The sequence below is a fragment of the Colossoma macropomum genome, unplaced genomic scaffold, assembly GCF_904425465.1.
Source record: "Colossoma macropomum unplaced genomic scaffold, Colossoma_macropomum, whole genome shotgun sequence".
Lineage (NCBI taxonomy): Eukaryota > Metazoa > Chordata > Actinopteri > Characiformes > Serrasalmidae > Colossoma > Colossoma macropomum.
In genome coordinates, this window is record NW_023494805.1 from 13,776,737 (window position 1) to 13,796,756 (window position 20,020).

Consider the following 20,020-nt stretch of genomic DNA (forward strand, 5'->3'; position numbering starts at 1 on the left):
GACATAATATATTTGCATATTCCAGCCTCCCCCTGGTGTTGCAAAAGTCAGCATCCTGAGAATGATCAAGAAACGATTGTGCATCCCTAATATTAAGGTTTCGTTTTTGTAGTGTTGTGTAGTAAACTGTAGAGATGGCACGATACCACTTTTTCTTTTTCAATACCGATACATATTTCAACATATATCACAGGATTGGATCAGATTTATTTTTTTTTTTCGCTCTCCAAAATCCAATCCAGAATTCTTGGCAGTTCTTTGCATTCTATGTAGTATCAGACTGATGCCATCTCTAGTATACTGTATTGTAAACCGTTTAAAAACAGCTACATACAGTGTGTTCTCTTTCTCTGTCTTCTTGTCTTCAGTCACTGAGATGTTGGTAAACGTACTGAGCATCTGCTCCAATGATGAGCTGACCACAGATGAGGAGATCGATGGTAAGGCAATGAATGGACAAACATGCACACACATAATAGGACCTTGGTGTCCAGTTTCTCCACGTTCATGCAAGAATATTCAAATTTAACCGTATTCTTAATAAATGCAGCCCCTACAGTTATTACTGATCAAGCTTGAGCAGTTTGGGATGTTCACAACCACTCCCACATCTCTTAACACAACTCCTCAGAATTAGACTCAAACTCAGGGAGTTTCATCTCAACAACAGTTAATAACTTCTGTTCAAGCTTAACACCACACCTTGTATAACATGTTCAAGGGATACTTTGACTAGAAGTGCTAACAGTGGCCCATATTTATCAAACTCCTCACACTCAGAATGGTGATCTAGGGTCAGTTTACAGCTTTTATATAACACTCATGTAATATAATTACATGAACTGATGAAACCTAATCTTAGGTCAGTGTTGTTACTTTGAAATGCTTGATAATGCTTATGGGCCAGTAAACAAAACAAAATAGCCACCAGTTAGCATGATTTATTGGCATAATGCTAATCAGGAGTTAGTAGTTTTTTTTCATTATTAGCAGCAGAATCATTGTTGGTCATTGTATTCCTTTCACTAAGCCCTTATTATGATCATGAAAAAACATTTTATCAACATACAAAGCGTTTGGCAACTTCTTCTCAACTGAAATTGGTAATTAAGCTACTTTGAGTTCATTTGAAGGAAAAAGTGGCTCAGAGTAAAAAATATGTGCAAAGAATTCTTACTAATGAGTTTTTAGTAGATAAGTTGTAAATCTTTACTATAAATGTTTCAGCGTAAAATTTAGACCTATGAGTGAGTTAAGGAAACACCAGGACGTGATTTGTGCTGCAACAAGCCAGATCAGGATTCAGCACCTGTTTTAGTGGAGATGGCATCTTGTTCACCTATTAAACACATTCACATGATGATTTGTAGAGACGTGTATCAAGTCATATTTTCTATGAACAGCTCAGTATATACAGTAGGGTCCAGAAGTCTGAGACCACATTGGAAATTTAGATTTTTTTTTTTAAATTAAGCTTAGACAACAGAACATGTTAGAATAATAATAAAAAAAAAACAGAGAAAAGCTATGACAAAAAAATGAAGAAATATTTAAGATTCTGCACTATTTCTGGGTCACTTCTCAAATTTAAGCAAATCTTTGACACTAACCATGTTAAGACCTTTGTACAAAAAGGTCATGTTTTTCTTAGTCTTATCTTTTCTGTTGAAACACATGTTTAGATAACTCTCAGAAGCACTTATGAAGTTTCTTATGAAGGAGAAATTCATGTTGAATTTTCCAAGATTCTACTTTTTCATTCAAACTGTTATGCTGAATGTGTAATGAAAATGTTTATATTAAAAGAGTGCAAAATAGAAGCATTTTCACTCGGGGTCTCAGACTTTTAGACCCCACTGCATATATGACATAATAAAATGTAGAGAAGTTAACTAAAAAGTAGCATGCTGTGTCACCTCGTAATACTAATGTAATAGTAATGCTAAGCAAACTCACCTGGACTGCAACATCGAATTATTTACTAGTTCTTTAGTCACAAAATCTTTTTTTTTTTTTTAACAGTTTTTCCATCTTATTCAGTGTTCCAGGACCTCATCGTTTACAAATCAAGCTCTGGAAGCACAGCAGTAGAACCCATTTGGGCTGATTTCTTAAAGCCTGACATTCTGAATGTGGGCCTAAAGCCTGCTGCAAATATATGAAAGTATGCAGCATCATTAAGATGTTCCGATTAGTCAGCTTGATAAAGCAGAGGTTTATTTGTCTGAGATGCTCCTTTAGAATTCGACGAAACTTTGTAGATAACGACATCAAGGCATTTCTGGCTGCTTGATGGAAATTCTTATACAGCTTATTTTTTGCAGTTTAACCCAAGCGGTGTGAGTTGTTACAAGCAGTACTGATACGTTCCTGCACAACCAATGTTCATTTTATATATTGTCCACTATTGTGGACTTTTACTGAAAGGTCCACCAAGGACACCAGCATTTGACTGTCAAATGTACAGTAACAGGAAATGACATACAGATGCACCGATTCTGCACAATGGGATGTGTAGTTTTCTCATGTTCTTTTCATAACCTCTGTATCAGCAGACTTTCACTTGTATTACATTTCATGTTGAAACAGGAAAACCGAGAGGAAATCCAGTGAGAGAATATTTAACAAAAGCAGAGGAATATGCAGGGCTTCAGAGTTTGGTGCACAGCAGACATGAACTTCAAGTTGATTTTATTCAGTGTTGATGCTGAAGAAACCTCATAGTGTCTGTGCTAGCAGGCTGAGCTCTAATGAGTCCACTGTCCTTTAACACTGCTTCACTTTTCTTCTCTGACAGAACTGCTTTAATAGCCATTATTCTGGATTTAAATTTCTTTTTACAGTATTTTGTTTTCTCCTTTTTACTTCACTCTATTTGTTCCTCTCACTCTTTCTTTCTCCCTCTCTCACTTACTTTCCACTTTGCACATTCTCTTTCGTAGGTTACTTCACTTCCTTTTGCTTTATCTAATCAATTTCTTTTCTTTTTTCCACAGTTGTTCTGTCAGGCATTTCCTTTCTTTTTGTTCCATGGGTGTGGCTATCTCTCGCTCTCTCATTCTCCTCCTCTCAGTCTCTTTCTCTCTCTCTTTTTCTCTTTCTCCTTAATCTTTTTGTCTCTTTTGTCTCTCTTTTTCTGTCTCATGGTTTCCCTCTTTCTTTCTACCCCTTCTCTCTCTCTCACCCTCTCATGCGCTGTTTTTCTGTTTCTCTTTCTGTTTTTCTCCCTCACATTCAGTCTTTCTCCATCTCTGTCTCCCTCTCTCCTTCCTCAGCCATCCATTGATCACTCTTCTGTTCTTTTTCTGTTCTCTTCTGGGGGTGTTCTTGAGAAGGACAGCTAATATATCCCCCCAAGAAAGGTACAGCCGCCCACATGCCCTGCTGTGTGCACAGTGCAGGCTTGCTACTTGTTTGTACCTTTTTCTAACGGTTTGTGTAACAACAGGATTAAGCACTATTCCTATAGGCATTCATACTAACATTGCTGCCTTTTTGTTTATCTAGAGTTGCTTACTAGCAATATGAGATCATCTAAAGGTAGAGATGTTTGTGTTTGGAGTGCCTGCTCTGATTGTCAGGACAATTAGTAAATATAAGTGTGTTTAGACAGATAATGATGTTCCATTTATTGTACTGTTATTGTATATACAGTACTGCAAAAGTCAGACACCACCCTTTTGTGTATTGAATTTCCTGCCAACACTGCCATTAAGTTCAAGTTATTAATTTTTCAGTGTCAGGAAACATATAATGTAGCCTCCAACACTAGGTATGATATCTAGGTATATTATCATGTAATATAATATCACATTGATTATTTGGATCATTATTTAATTTGTCCACTTTTTACTTTCGTGCACCCTATAGTCACTTTAACTCATCCATCCATCCATCCATCCATCCTATCATAATACAGCATTACAGCTGCTACAGTTACAGCTGCGCCCTCCCAACAAAAGTTGCTCCCAAAAATCTCACTGATGTTAAATGGCTAAAGTAGAAATTTCTGAGGAGATTAGAGACATGCTAATCCACCTGCATAAGCAACAGGAAAGTCAGGAAAATACATGAAAATACATGAAAAACAGGAGTTTCTGAAACCGGAAGTTAAAAAAAATTATTAAACATTAACATCACCGAATTTGTTTGGGATTTCTTGGATCGTGAAAAACAGAAAATGCAACCAGTTCAAGACTGAACTGTGGAGGTGTGGAAAAATGCCTCTGCAGATTTCTTTGTAAAACTAAAAGCAAGTGTCCCAAAAGGAATTGAAGCTGTAATAAAAGCAAAGGGTGCACTACATACCGAAGAACTTGAAATTATATTTATATACGGTTTCTGTTTGTCTCCTGACACTAATAAATGAACAACTTGTACTCAATGGCCATTTTGACAGGAAATTAAATTAATGAAGGGTAGTCTCTGACTTTTGCACAGTGCTGTACATTAAGATAAAGTACTATAGGATAATTGTCAAAATATGACATTTTAAGTTATTCCACTGTCCTAATATACTATACATTTTATATCCTGTACATTTTTTATTCCTACGCATGCCTAAAGTGCCTTCAGTTCATTTCTTCCAAATCCATTTTCATTTTCATTGTATCATCTCCTCTGATCTCTCCTGAAACATTTTCAGACTTCTATCAGTCTTATTACTAACTTCAGTCACGTTTTTATGAACGAGCCACTGAAAGTTCAAGCATATTCCAGTATGGCATGTATATACTCGTCCGTGTCTCATTCAACAGGTCTTTGAGTCTTTACTGTGTTCATAAAACAGATAAATGTGCAAAGTTTTTCAGAGTAACACATTTTTCCATAGTCTCCTTTAAGCTAGTGCCTTGATTAAAGCAAACAGTGTTATTAATTTGAGAGCATATGGCGCACGGTACTGATTAGCCTCAGTGTAACCCTGGCTGCAGGAATCAATGGCAGGCTAACTGAATGCTTAGCATGCGTTTCACTTCTGAGGTCTGGAGGCGTAGGCTGCTGCAGGGAATGACTTTATTGATCTGACTTTGCTGAGACAGCAAATTAGACTCCATTCCATTGAAGTAAGCTTCCTCTGTTTTTGATGGGTTTGGGTAATTGTACTCTGAGGCAGCGTTCAGTTAATGCAGTTGTTTGTCTTTTTGGGCATTAAGCTGGAACTCAGCATGTTAAATATTTGAAATGGTTGCTGTTGAAATATTCAAATCTGTTCAGTTGTACCTGAAGACGGTTTTTGCAAAAAATGGAAAGAATTTGGCCAAATGGGGGTGTGCTGTGGATTGCTGCAACCTTATAGTGACCCTGTGTGTGTTTCTTTGTGTAGGTGCCACAGCCTCTGCACGCAAAGAAGTGATCCGGAATAAGATTCGTGCCATTGGAAAGATGGCCAGAGTGTTCTCCGTGCTACGGTAAGAGAAGGTTATTGTGCATTTGTGAGTGTTCTTACATTGTCATGGCAGAAATGTAAGACAATGTCAGAATAACAGAGAAAACAGGTCACCTACAAGGTTCCATTTAATTTGGTTAATTTAGTTAATGTTAGGTTTATTGTTAGGCTTAGAAAAATATAACGTACACGTACACATTGGACAAAAAATCTGCTGCGTTACCTGCTCTGTGGTCATTGTGTAGGGATCCTGACCATTAATGAAGTATGCAGAGCCACAGATGGGCTACAGTATGTAATTGTAGAACTATAAAGTGAACCTATATGGTAAGCAGAGCTGATAAATTGGGCTAGGAGTGTAGATACAAGGAGGTGTACTCAATAAAGTGGCTGCTCTGTGTCTATGATATACATATGGATTCATTGCTTGGAACATGCATCCTGTGTTGCTCTCACTGAACATCAGTGATGAAAATCTGAAAATTGTGTTCACTCTATGGATATCATGTGTGCTATTCTGTCCACTCACATAGCTATAACAAAATTCACTGCTTTCTAAATGGAAAAAAATCTTTCTCTGTGGTCATTGTTAATTATTTTAGTTTTTTTGACAGCCCATATATATAGTACTGTCCAAATGTGTTAGGCACTTACAATTGTATAAAAAAATGTTAGTCTGAGAAATAACAATTTATTTTCTCAGGAAAAACACATATTTTAGAATAGATACAAACAACATTAAGTACTGATTTTTATGTATGTTAATATGTTTAACCATTTGTTATTTGTAGTAACAATACATGATCAGTACTTCATTTACTAAATCAGATGTGCTGCTGATAGATTTAAACAAAATAATGCCATCAGTGAGAAATCTGGAACCAAACATGTGTTCTTATAAGATTACCTATAAAATATCAACTACTTTTTTTAAATCAAGGAACATTTTTCACTGGATTCATGTTTGTTTGCATTTTTTAATGTTGTATAGAGTTTTTACTGACAAAAATACATTCAATGCTGAGATGAATGGTTTTAAACAACTTGATTAGGTGTCTAAAACCTTTTCACAGTACAGCATATGTGCTTTCATGTGAATATGCATGTTTGTGAGTGTAACTTTGTGTGTGTTTTAGAGAGGAGAGTGAGAGTGTGCTGACACTGAAGGGTCTCACCCCCACTGGCATGCTTCCCAGCGGTGTTCTCTCAGGAGGCAGAGAGAAACTTCAGAATGGTAAGACAGACACACCCTTACACACACATCTACATGAGGTGAATCCCACCTGTTTGACTTCTTGCCTCTTTATAACACTTACAACACTTCTAGACATCTCAGATAGGTTTTAGGTGCATTTCTTGAACATTTCTTTGTGAAAAATGGTACAAGAGCAGGACGTATGTGGGGAAAGCAAGATGTACCCTCCATGACTACACTATTTTTTAATAATGGAATTCTAAGTGCTTTTCTTGAAACCTTTTCCAGTTTGCAGTAGTTTAGCTGATTTAAAAAAATGTACATTTGTATGAGAATACTAAAACAAATGCATATAATTGACCCAAAATAAGCTCAGCAATGCAGACAAGCATCCAGGAAAGTGCTATTAAGGGACCAGAAGTGAAAAGGGTGGGATTTTCCTTAAAGTTCTGCACCTATTTGGAGGTTCAGCGTTCTAAATTCTGTCTTTCGGTACTTAAGTTACTTTAAGGCTGTTCATTTCTAGGTTAATTAATTACGTATGTCAGTGCAATTGCACAGCAGAATCTCCAATTTTGAATAAACTGTTCCAATGCTCATTTGTGTTCAGTTTGGCTTAAATGGAACTGCAGGTGTTAATTCAACATTAAGGATTCTGCTGAGAGGACATTCCACTGTGGTGGTCTGGCCTTTAACTGATAGGTGAAGTTACTGCCAAGTTACTTTCTATTACTTGGACAAGCAGGTGTACCAATAAAGCACATATTCTGTACTTAGACACCTTCCTAGCTGAAAATACAGAGCAAAACCTACTGATTGGATTGTGCATGTGTGGTTCCTGTGCTTTGCTCTGTATTTCATATCATTATCTTAATGAAGTAGATAAAAGCTGAAAATATTTGCATTAAAAGTATAGTTGTGCTCCTTTATTTGGTGTAATTCCACTTCGTTTCCTTCTACCATTAGACATACTGTGTGCAATGTGTGTACTGATACACCCTCTACTGGTGGTTTGTGGAATAAGCAGTTTAATTTCGTATTTGTCTCTTTCTCTCAGTCTCTCTCTCTCTGCAATCTGTTGGCATCTCAAAATTTTTTCTTCTCTCTCTTTTTTCTTCCTAGAAACTACAGGTGTAATGTGTTGTGCAGTGTCTTTCAGACAGATTTGTGAGAGATAAACACAGGATTCACTCTGCCTTGCTGAACCGAACAATCCAAAGTTTAATTATAGCACGCAATAGATACAGGATCTGCCATCCAGGGTTCAGCATCCAATTTATATATTTAGCTTCACAGTGTTGTAGAGAAGAAGAGGAAAGGAGAACAAGCATTATGAATTATTTGTTATGATGTCATCAAAATATTGAATCTTTCTGCATATCTGCCACTTCCAGATATGCTGACATTATGATGCTGGACACAGCACACTTAATGTTTAAAAGAGTGGAATGTTATTAGGGCCTGACATTTGTATTAATAATATCAGACATTATTAGGGCCTGACATTTGTTTATAGACTTGTTTATAGTCTAAAAATTCTGGTAGCCAATCATTTTGGCCCATTTAATTTTACATGTATATTTTAGATTTTAATTTTATACTCCTCTAATTTTAGTTAAACAGTGCTTTACTGACTAAAATGATTCATTTCTCAATTGTCTAACTTAATAAACTCAAGCAACAGAAACTGACAGTCTTAAATAATGTAAATATTGTTGCACTGGAGGCCTAAAATCATTTGAGGTTTTGGGTTCTATTTATAACCTAATTTTTAATTGGTTCTCTCTGCTTTGAAAAGAATGTTTAGTGTTCTGACGTGTTATTCTTACATTCTCATGGTGTTCTCAAGGTAAGATTAGGATACATTATATAATAGTGTTTTTGTTATTTTTGCGCTGATGGTGTTTTGTGTTCAGATTCACAACTTAAGCCTCTGTTGCTTTTTTACAGTTAAATAAGGATCGTCTCATATTGGGTTGCCCAACAACTGTAAGGTTTTGCCTGTTGCTGGGAGATTGCAGGTTGGAGTCCCAGCAATGGCACAGCTGAAAAAGCCACTTATCAACACATTATCAACAATATTTTACAGATGCTGATAAAACCACAGGTTGTAAATATCGGCTGATATTACCGGCCAACCTATATTGGTCAGGGCCTGACTGTGACAAAATGAGGCATAAATATATCTAACATATAAATATTTTGTTATTCATGGTTGAATGATAATTGAATGTTTCCCATAACGTATGATTGTTTCCTTTAGCGTATCAGCTTGAAATGCCTCTTTCCATTAGATTGGTTAAATGATTCATATGGATTATTAGGAATCTCCCTTATCATTAATAAACCATAGACGGAAATTAGGACACCTCTACTCTGACGTGATCTCAGCACTAGGATAAACAATTTTTTATTTTTTTTTTTACCCCTTTTTAAGGTTTAGTTGGATTTAGAGCAGTCCTCCTCCTTTGGTGAGTTGATGAACAGAAGAGGTTTAGATTGAGACATGCCAGCAACAGAGTGAAGTCCTACTTCAGCATTAGCAGAAGACAGCAGTGTGCTTCTTCTGCAGTGCTGTCTCTTTCAGCAGCACATCGGCTGAGTATTTGTGAGCGTGTTGTGTGCTCTTTATGCTGTTCTCTTAGCTGCAAACAAAGCCTCCTACTGTTCCTCTGGCTTAGCAGCAAGTTCCAGTTTTTTCTGTTCTTTCATTTCCCATCCTTTCTAAGAGTTGTACATGCTTGTTTGTGGAGATATAACGCTTCTAGATTTTAAGTACTCTGTTGTGGTGCAATCGTTGCGGTTGTTGATGATTCATTATCATTCTTATTGAAGATAAACAATTGAAGTGCAGTAGTGTACGGTAAGTTCAAAGTGACCCCCTCTGGAGATTTTCTTTGAGGGCTTGTGCTGATAAGCACAAGTATGTAGTCAAATTTAAAATGTCACTCCTTATTTTGTTTTGTTACGTATTTGTTTTTATTATTCTATCTCATTCAGCAATAATCTAAGCCAGAGTTTGGTTATGCTGTTATATTGTTGCTATCATTTTGATACCTACAAAATTATTACTAAAGGAGAAGGGAACACATTTTTAACTTCATGTATGTTTATGTTCCCATTGTCATGAAATGTTCACACAATGTAAAAACACTATAAATAGTGAAAGTCACAAGATTACAAGGTTTTGACATGACAGTGGCGATATACATTGCAGAAACAGAGTAACCTAACCTAGATGAAATGCCCCTCTTTTTTGTTTGAATATCACCAGTTCATGGTAATCTTTTAAATCTAGTGATGCTTTCTTGCTAATATAGAAAGCTGTTGGCTAAATGAGAACAACACAAGACATACTCAGAAACTGTCTTTGATTACGTTATCCGTGTCCTCCTTCCTCAGTCTCACTCCCTTTTAATCTTCCATTCTGTGTGGTGTTTTAAAGTGATGATTTTTGTGAATGCCATCCAAACGCCACTCCATATTTCAGCCAGTTCTCTGTTTTTCTTCATTTTTTTTTTCTTCTTTTCTTCTCTCTCCCTCTAACATCACTGTGTGCCCTGGCCTCAGGGTTAGGCCACTGTTTTTTAATGCTCTTATGTGTCCGTTTTGCTCTTTTTGCTGCTCGTTGACTTGTTCCTGGACAAATGTAACCTGCTCTGCTCACCTCTCTCACTCGTTTTGCAACCCCCTCCCCCCTTCTTCTCTTCAGCTACTATTGAGGCTATAGAGGCCGATGAAGGTAAATAGGCCAACGCCCCCCTTTCCCCTTTCTGTTGCCTCCTTGCAACAGACAAAGGGCTTCCAGTGGGTCCATCCATTTCACTGTAGCTTGTGTAGAGTGTGTTGGGTGTTTGGGCAAACCAGTTGTGCTGTAGTGTTCAGCAAAAGTAGAAATAAGAAAAGATAATAGTCAAGCAGGCCACAGTTGCTTTAAAGGGGAATGGGACTTTAAATGTGAATAGAACATCATCATTCCAATTCCAGACTGTTAGAGGTCTCCATCAACTCATGTAATCACATTAAAGACGTTTTCTGGAAATTTATGCATAAATAAATTGTTGAGATAAATGGTGATGAGTAAAGAAAGTCATACAGAGTGTTTTAATGTGAAATGTTGCATTGTGGAGAAATTTACTGACTCAGATTTCTTTACAGTGGTGGTGATAAGAACTAGGTGCTGCGATTTCTACATTTTAGATACCGTGCAAAGAACCAGTGAACCTACACGTTTTTTAGCGTAATGTTCATGATGGTAAAGTAGTGGTAAATCTGATAAAGACATACAACATCCCACATGTACCTCTCCACCATAAATGTGCTTAAAAAATTTTAGGCAAAACTACCGTAAAACCGCGTATCAGGGGTCAGGCAGTGTTTTTGTAACTATTTCATGTAGAAGCTTTATGTGCTGAAGCTTTTTAAAGGTATTAAACTCTTCAGACATCTGGTTCCTATCAACACCACTGTGATCAATTTTAACTTGGTAAGTTTCTCTGGGAACAGAGCATTTCTCTGAAATCTCAAACCACTCTGAATGAGTTCATTTACATCATGATTTACTTATGCAGAAATTGAGAATAATCTGTGGATTCCCCATTAAAAGGAAACATTTTGTGTAGAAGCAAAATCATTAACTTAGTTTGTGATTGGAAAACATTTGTGAGATATGAGTACTTGTTTATTAGTAAGCTTTTATGCAATATAGTACACATTACAAGACAGTGGTCACTGAAAGTACAGACAATTTCTCCCCTTTAAATCAATGGTGCTGATGCAGTTGTGCTTTGTTTTTGCCTAAATGTTCAGTTTTACACACAGTCATTACAAAGTGATCACCGCAAGAACAACCTCAACTGCGCTCTAAATAGTGGCTTTGGCTGCTATTTACGTCATAACTGTTAGCGCTTAAGCATTTCCTTTAGATAAAGAGGTGCCCACTGTGTCAATAGTGTTTTCTTCTGTTTCTTAAATTTTGTTATTGTAATTATTTACTTATTTTATTATTTGGCTTTTTTCTCCATGTGGATAGTCTGTGGCTGTGCTGTGTCACTGTGTTTCTCTTCTTCGCTGCTAATAACCTGTGTCTGACCTGTGCTATGCAGCAACATAAAATGTATTCATCCTACAACATGGCCCAAACCCCTCCCCCCCACTAAAATGACAGGCCCAGCCAGAAAGAGATCCTCCTTAACACTTAGTTTGAGCAGTTTTGGACAGTTCCATCTAGTTTGCTGCATGCTTCAAACAGGCATAACGTGGTTAGCAAGCAACTTCAACCTCAGTTGTTGATTTCCTCAGTTCCCTGTGTGGTACCACCTTTCCTTTACGCAAACATTTACCTTTTGTCTCCATTTTTGTTTCTTTGTTTTGGTGGTACTTTTTGGCTCTCTCCCCACCCTATTTTCTCTTATACCTTACATTTTCCCCAAGCCTCTGTAGTGTTTGTTTTGGAGTGTGGTGGGAAGCTCTGTTCTTGGTGGCTTGGCGTTGTTTTCACTGGGCAGCATGAAATAACACAAGCCTTCGATTGGCCAAAAGAGAGACAGCCCTGTGGAAAGCACTTCAAATTCATGGCCCTCCAGAACTGAGACAGCCCAGCATTGCTCCAGCGGCAATCTGTAATTCAGAAAATGGTGACTAGTGTGGATATTGTGGTGTTTTCTTTTATATGTTACATTGCTCAGGAAGACTGTGCATTTTTCTAAGGTTTTTATGTTTCTTCCTCCCCATTTTTCACCATTTGGAGAATCATGAGTTCTTTCGTGTTTCAAAAACTCATGAAGTATCAAGCTCTATGATGTTTTATCTTATTCAGTTTAAAAAAGGAAGTATGAATGAGTGCTACACTAGCTGCCAAAGGTTTTCAGTATTGAAGGTTTTCAATAATGACAACTTCTGGATTAGCATAGATACTCAAAATTTAACCTTCTGTGTTCTACCTACAAATGCTTTCTTTCATAGCAACTGCTGCTAGGCAGGGCAAACTTTACAGAACACTGGTAAAAACTACATTCAACCTAACAAGAATTGTAGAACACGACTCGTTTTTTGTCGAAATACCTACCATTTATATTATTGATCTTTTCAAATCATATTTATGTTTCATGTGTCACTCTGTTAGGATAGATCAGGTTGAGTTTTTTTGTTTGTTTGTTTGTTTGTTAGTCGAGCTAATCAGCAGCCTGCCTAGTTTCAGCTACAGCCACATAGTCTGGTGCAGTGGTGTGGCATTTTTTAAGCTAGAGCTTTAATCAGGTCATTTTTTAAGTTAGAACTTTAATCAGGCCTAAAGTTTTGGTCCGAGCTCAAATACAGGCTGAGAACTTCCTGTCCAAGTCAGACCCATCCTGACCCATCCGACCCGAGCCCAACAAAATTCTGTCCCAAAAGTGCTGAATAAAACCCCACATTTTTAATAATAGTGATGAATAAATTAGCATGTTGCAGCAATAATAGCAGTCACTAGATCATGGATGAATAAAAAAATAATAAAAATGGTGATAAAATGATCAAACAATCAGCTGTACTGAGTTATGTTCTGCTTTAACAGATTTATTCACATCAAGCAGTGATTTCGGACATCCTGAACGTTTTAGTCTGGATGAACTTTCCGTAATACTTTCCTGTGCAATTTCAAGCTCTCTTTAACTGGAAATCAGTGTTATGTAGCCAAGTTTGACAATCATTAGCTGAAATTAGATTTTTACCAGCATTCTGTGAAGACTGAACTAGCAACAGTTGCTATGAAATAACATATTTGTGGGTGGAGCAAAGATATGTCAGTTGAGCAGCAAACAAATAAGACGTGGGGATATGTATTTGTATGTGGGGGGGTTTGCCTTGTCCCAGTGTAAAGAACACCTGTTTTAACATCTCTCCTCCTCCCCACCCCAGCCATCAAAGGCTTCTCGCCACAGCATAAGATCACTAGCTTTGAGGAGGCAAAAGGCCTGGACCGCATCAACGAGCGCATGCCGCCGCGACGCGACGCACTGCCCTGCGACGCCAGCCTCAACTCCCTCAACAAGGCCCTGTGCTCCGAGACCAACGGCACCGAGGCCAAGGCCAGCAGCGGCAGCGGCAACATCCAATGACGCGCTGGCGCGGCCCCGCCAGTGTCACCGCAGTGATGAGGCTCCTCCCTCTCTTTCTCCACGCTACAGTCAAACGAAGGAGCACAGGGTTTGGGAATGGCGAGTCAGAGGGAAGAAGAGGTCAGAGGAAGGAGCGTGAGGAGAGAGGGAGGTGAAGGAGGGAGAAAGAGAGAGAGAGAGAGCAAAGTTTTCAAACGTGATTCAGAGTGACACTCTCTAGTCTTTGGATATGCCTTTAAAAAAATATTTTGCTTGTAGAAACCATGAAAAGTTCTCGTTGGTTCACTCTTTTCTGAATGAATAAGTGTGTGTGTGGGTTGGGGGGGTGCTCTTGGTTGTGGATTGGGAAGCAGCAGCAGGCAAACTGAGATATCTTATGTGAAAAGGCCTTTACTCATTTACTGGATAACAGAATTTTTTTTTTTTTTTTTCTTTTGTGTGTGTAACTTCTTACTAATTATTGTACGTTTACAAAAATACAGCACTAAAAATGGACAGAACATAAAAAAAAGTTTTTAACATAAAAAGGGTGTACAAACTAAATAAGGACTATTTATTGATACCTTTTTTTGCTACTCTTATAAACTAGCTCTAAAGTAAATTAGGCAGTCTTAAAAGAATGTTGCAACATTGTTGAAATGCCAAAAATGGAACGTTTTATGGTTTTGTACAGATTATGCTTACCTCAGGTTTCTTTGGTGTGTGTGCTTTGATCCTGTTTTCTGTATAATGGCTAATTAGCTTGATAGCAAGTACCCATTTTCTTGGAGTTGAAAACTGGAATTGACACCTATCATTTGCCGAATATGTTTTGTTTTATTCGAGATGGGGAATAGATTTATTGTGGCTTGCTGGAATTTCTGTGAGTGTTCGATTTTCTTTTTAAGTATTGCGAACAAACAAATATATATATAAAGCACCTATATTCTGTACAAAAAAAAGACAAAAAACTGAAAGCATCTGCCTATGCATGTTTTATAAGATTTATCAAAGGAAATATGAATGAATTACCTTGGCTGCCGAGGCCAGTTTTGATCTGTAGTGTGCTTAGTCGATATATACTGGAAAATGTATACCGCCATCCTTTACTATAACACCGGGATAAAGCTTCAGGCCTTCAACTTATTTTGTAATGAAAGCATCAAACTATTTAATATTGGATGAGGAATCATGGTTTTTACGCTTGTAAGCACACATGTAGTCCGATTTAGCATGTTTAGCTGTTCTCGTGACATAAGTTTGTGGTTACATGTGGAACTCAAGATGCATGATAGCTGTTAATGTCATACAAGACATTTAGATCTTTTTTGTTCTGTTTTGTAAACGTGCCACAGAAAAAAAAGTGTAATTTGATTATTATTATTATTATTATCATTATTATTATTATTATTATTATTATTATTAGGAACTCTGCTTTGTATATCAGTTACAAGTTTGTTACTGCTCAATACTTTAAGAGAAAAAAAAACAAAGTACTTCATCAATTTTTTTAACGATTGCTTAAGTGCCCAAGTAATTCACTACACAACATTAAGCCTTGCTTTTGTAATTTAACTTCCAAACTGTTGGCAGATGACGCATGCACTCACAACTATTAAAAAGTATTTTATAATACTGTTCAATAAAAATGTGCATGAAAATAAATCTCGTCTGTATTTGTATTTGTTTATGAAAAAGCGCTGAGGAGTCTCAAGGGTTAAAGATGTGGAATGAATGGTGAATCAATTCTGTCTTGCAGGAGTCTATTCATCTAAAATATCTTATATAACACTGCTTAAATTTGCAGTCATAAAAAAAAACACACAGGTATTGGTCACTACTTTACCCGTCTGTGAAACATGATGGAAGTATTTTCAATAAGCAGCCCTTAACAGGGATTGCATTTCCACAAGGGTTAGCCGATGTCTACCTATTATGATGATGTCTACTGGGAAACACTGCAATGAATGTCATTGGCAGGGTTGGGGGCCATTCACATTTGAGCCCATTTGCAGCCCATCCTCTCCTACTCACCCAACTTTCCTTATTTTTCTTTTGTCTTTCCTCTGTATCCACCTTATTTTTTACCTGACCGCGGTGTTTTTGGATTATAGCTGAAATATTTGATTAGGGAATGGAAGTGTCATTTTTACCGTTTTAGCAAAGTAAAGAAGCGTGCTTATTTTTTAAGTTACTGTTTTGTCTAATTAAATGTCTTCAAGGCATTCTGGGACATCGTGTCATTTGCGGCTGTCAGTACAGCCAAGTGAAGATGAAATTATGGCAAGAACAGCAGTGCTTCACACAAATAGAGCAGAGCTTCAGCAGACAGGAGACTGTGGCTTCATATTGACTCGCTGAAAATGTCCAGTAGTTACAGTTAAAATCAGATGATAAATTGCCAGTTGAACGTCACTGTTTGCAGATTACCTTTAATTTACGTGTTGTGTTTTCTTTACAACTGGCTATATTCTGCCCTCACTAGCAGACTGGACAGGTAGCAGAAAGCTGCTACAATAGTAAAAGACAGACTTCAAGTTTAACTTCAAGCCTTTAAATAAAGTGTTACCTAAACCGGTGACATACAAAGAAAAGAATGTTGCTTACAAATGTTACGAGCTACAAATATCCATATTTAAACTAGATCTGACATAAAAATCCCAAATAGCTCTGGGCTAACCCTGCTAGCTTGCCACCATGGTGATAATACAAGGGACATTATTAAAATACTGCTTGTACCTGATTCAACATCATGATGTCTGCCAGCCGTGGAAAATGACATTGTCTATCATTACAACCCTAATTTCCACCTTATGTGCTTGAAGTCACGTATTCATCTTTTACATGTGTAAACAATTTCAGCATGTGCTAAAATCTTCAGTACGTTGGCTCCAGGTCTTCTGAAGACAGGTTATTTCTTTTAGTACCTGTAGGGAGTAAAGATTGGAGCATTAATAACAATGAAGTGGAAACGAGGACTTGGCAGCCTTAAAGCCATTAGGTGCTTCCTTCAGTTCACATGATGAAGTTGATAAACAGTGAGGGAAAATCAGTGGACGTGTTTCAGTCTGTTATGAAAACACCTCTGCTGAATTGCTGGAAAGGAAGTTCATTCGAGTTAGCTCTGCTTACATCCTGTAAAAACACACCAATCAATCAAGGTAACATCACAGCAAATAGATGCAATTCAACTTTATCAAAACAAAATATTACTAAATCCTCAAGATCTGACTGGCTTTAAAGTCAACCTGAAATCAAAAATAGCCTTTTTTGCACTTTATTAATTTAATAGGGACAATACACATTAATCATCATCATTATTTCATAATGTAAATGTGGCAGATTTAGCCAGATGGCTTTTCATTCGTAATTCCTGGGCAGTTGATGCTAATACTGGAAAGAAAACATTCATGTCCCTATTTTCCCAAATCCTTAATCGAAGTGTAGCCCACCTCTGAAATGTTTTCTGAGTTTTGATTACATCACCATGCACCATGCAGTGGGTGGGAAAAAAAATAATATTAACCTACAATATCATGTTTCACTTCTCCCCAGCCCTACATGTCAACAAGCAAAAACGCTCAGCTAGCTCAGAGACCCTCCCTGATTTCTCACAGTATGGAAAGAAAATGTGACACACGTTGACTTTAAAAGAGAAAGACTCAAGTCTGTCTGCACTGATTTTAGTCCTGATAATTACTGTTCTGTTGCTGTGCCTAAGAAGTCCTATTTTGATTAATTGTTCTCGTTTTGCAACTTGGTTTAATACTAGTGAGAACTTTGCACCAAGTTAAGCCCACTTTATTTATACCTGTTTGAAAGCCCACATTCTCATGACCCAAACAAATCAAAAATCACTTGTAAATACAGTCACATGCAGAAGTCTGGCCGCCCCTGGTCAATTTACTTGTTTTATTGATTTTCTAAGTGGAAAATAAGTTAACACACCCTCTACAGAGAACACATCCCTGTACATGTTAATGCAGAATTGCTGTTCATTTGCAGAATGAAACATATTTGGGGGGAAAATGCAACATAAAATGAGGCCTGTGCAAAAGGTTATGGCACATTTTGTTTTTTCTTCCCCCAATATGTTTAACTCAGCAAATAAATAGAATCTGTGCACTAACATTTGTAGAAAATTGCCATATTTATGTCTGCTCCCAAACTTCCCAAAGTCTGCACTCAGAGTAACAGCAGAATTCTGCAGAATTACCCTCCTGCTTATCATCATTTGGTCCATTGTGTGGGAACCACAAGTTTTTCTGTAGAATCGGGTCATTTTTTCCAGAGGAAAACCTCTGTTCCACAGAGAAGATTCATGCTCTCAGGGAAGCTGTTGATCTTCCCACTGCTAGATATGTCTCCTGGCTTCAACCTTCGATTGCTATCTAATCTTCCATGCAGATGTCGAAAATGCCATCCTGCAGTTAAATCCTTCATGAGAGATCACACAGAACAGATAACAGTGTCTGAAGGAAACACATGACCAGTACAACAAACACTGGGAAAATAAAATGTTCTACTTTTGTGATTCGTAGGCCGTTCACTCTGTCTCCACCCGTTTGTAAAAAAACAACAAGAAGCAAGAAAGCTGGAGTCTGAGATTTGTTTCTTTTTACAAGCCATCATATCTGCCAGATAGGCCTATCCATGCTCTGCGTACAGATGCAGCAATCATTGTGAGGTTGGACAAGCTTTACAGAACACAGGCAAAAATCTTATTCAGCCTAATGAGAAATGACAGTTGTTGTAGTAATATAGAGATTTATAGTTTGTTATTCATTTTAAATGATACTTTAAGTATTCATGTGAAAGATAGTTTGGGTGTTTTTTTTTCTTGTGTAATTAAACTAACATTAGCATGACGAATGTGTCGTTTCCATCCTGGCTGGTCTCGATTAGCTACAGCATCTTTGTAGTGTGTAGCATTTTACCTGGAAACTCAACATTAGCAAGACCTAAATTTAAACCTCTGCTGAATGGGGCTGTTGCCAATGTTCTGCAAAGTAACAATGCATTTGTGAGGGCAGGGCATGGACAGACTAATTTTAACACTTTTTCAGGGTTCAGATTGTGGCAGAGCTCTTGGAGGGTCCCCTGGTTGATGGGTGACCTATAAATTGATGAATATTATGCTTAATAATATTTCTTTGTGGTTTATTTCTGCAGTTTTTTCAAATGTCAGTTCTTGGCCCTTTGCTCTTTATATTGTACATGCTCCCCCTTGGTGACATCATCAGGCGTCATGGATTGCAGTTTCATTGTTTTGCGGACGATGTGCAGATCTATATATATACTAAACCATCTCACAGTTTACCACCCTCGGCGTTGATTAATTGTTTTGCTGATGTTAGGGCATGGATAACTGAGAACTTCCTGAGTCTGAATAGTAATAAGTCGGAGGCCATATTAATTGCCTCTCCAGCTACGATTAAAAAGATAAGCAACACTACTGTCTCTATTCCTGGTTATATTGTCTCTTCTTCGACCCAGATTAGAAATTTGAGAGTGATTTTTGACTCCACTCTGTCTTTTGAACCCCATATCAAGAACATTTGTAAGGCAGCCTTTTTCCCATTTGAAGAGCATTGGTAGGATCTGCCCTTTTCTCTGTTTTTCTGCTGCTGAGACTGTTATCCATGCTTTTGTAACATCTAGAATTGACTGCTGCAGTTCTGTGCTACATGGACTCCCTGCTTGGGTTCTGAATAGGCTGCAGTATGTGCAAAATTCAGCTGCTAGGGTTTTAACCCACACAAGATCCTGGGAGCACATCAGTCCAACTTTGAATTGCCTTGCCCCCTCCTACCTTGGTAGTCTGCTTCAGTTATACTCTCCAGCTCGCACTCTTCGCTCCTCGGATTCACATTTGCTCAAAGTTCCTCCCTCTAAGATGTGTACTGTTGGTGACAGGGCATTCAGTGTTGCTGGCCCCAAGCTGTGGAACAGTCTCCCCTCTGAGTTGCGTGCTTGCTCAACACTGGCTATGTTCAAAGCTGGTCTTAAAACCCACCTTTTCCAGATGGCTTTTGGGTGAACCAGTACTGTGATTTTATTATTTTTTTTATTATGATTATTTTTAGTGTATTTTTTTATTTTTATTTTTTGTCTTTGTTATTTTTATTGTACAGTGTCTTGGGGTGTCTTGAAAGGCGCTTATCAAATAAAATGTTATTATTATTAAATGTAATATTAGGCATTACTCTTAGCCTAATAACTCTATTAATTTAAATGATTTTACAGACTTTTAAATTATTTTTCCAACTTTCCATTTGTCTTTGTGTAAACAAAATTAAAGAAGAAAAGAAAAACACTTCATGCCCTTCATAACTTCTAAGCTGATACAAAAACACATTGGCA

General features: G+C 37.5%; 1 protein-coding gene across 4 annotated transcripts in view; it reads left to right on the forward strand.

The window, feature by feature from the left end:
- Window positions 1–14,730, forward strand: part of LOC118826616 (serine/threonine-protein phosphatase 2B catalytic subunit alpha isoform) — a 93,700-nt gene extending 78,970 nt beyond the window's left edge. The window contains exons 10-15 of one of the 4 annotated variants that reach the window (XM_036597635.1): window positions 369–440; window positions 3,336–3,362; window positions 5,324–5,408; window positions 6,523–6,620; window positions 10,294–10,323; window positions 13,479–14,730. In XM_036597635.1, the coding sequence (XP_036453528.1) occupies window positions 369–440; window positions 3,336–3,362; window positions 5,324–5,408; window positions 6,523–6,620; window positions 10,294–10,323; window positions 13,479–13,678 (512 nt within the window). In that variant the 3' untranslated portion in view covers window positions 13,679–14,730. The remainder of the gene's footprint in view (window positions 1–368; window positions 441–3,335; window positions 3,363–5,323; window positions 5,409–6,522; window positions 6,621–10,293; window positions 10,324–13,478) is intronic. The other 3 variants (XM_036597637.1, XM_036597636.1, XM_036597638.1) reach the window with 3 other exon arrangements.
- Window positions 14,731–20,020: the final 5,290 nt, after the last annotated feature.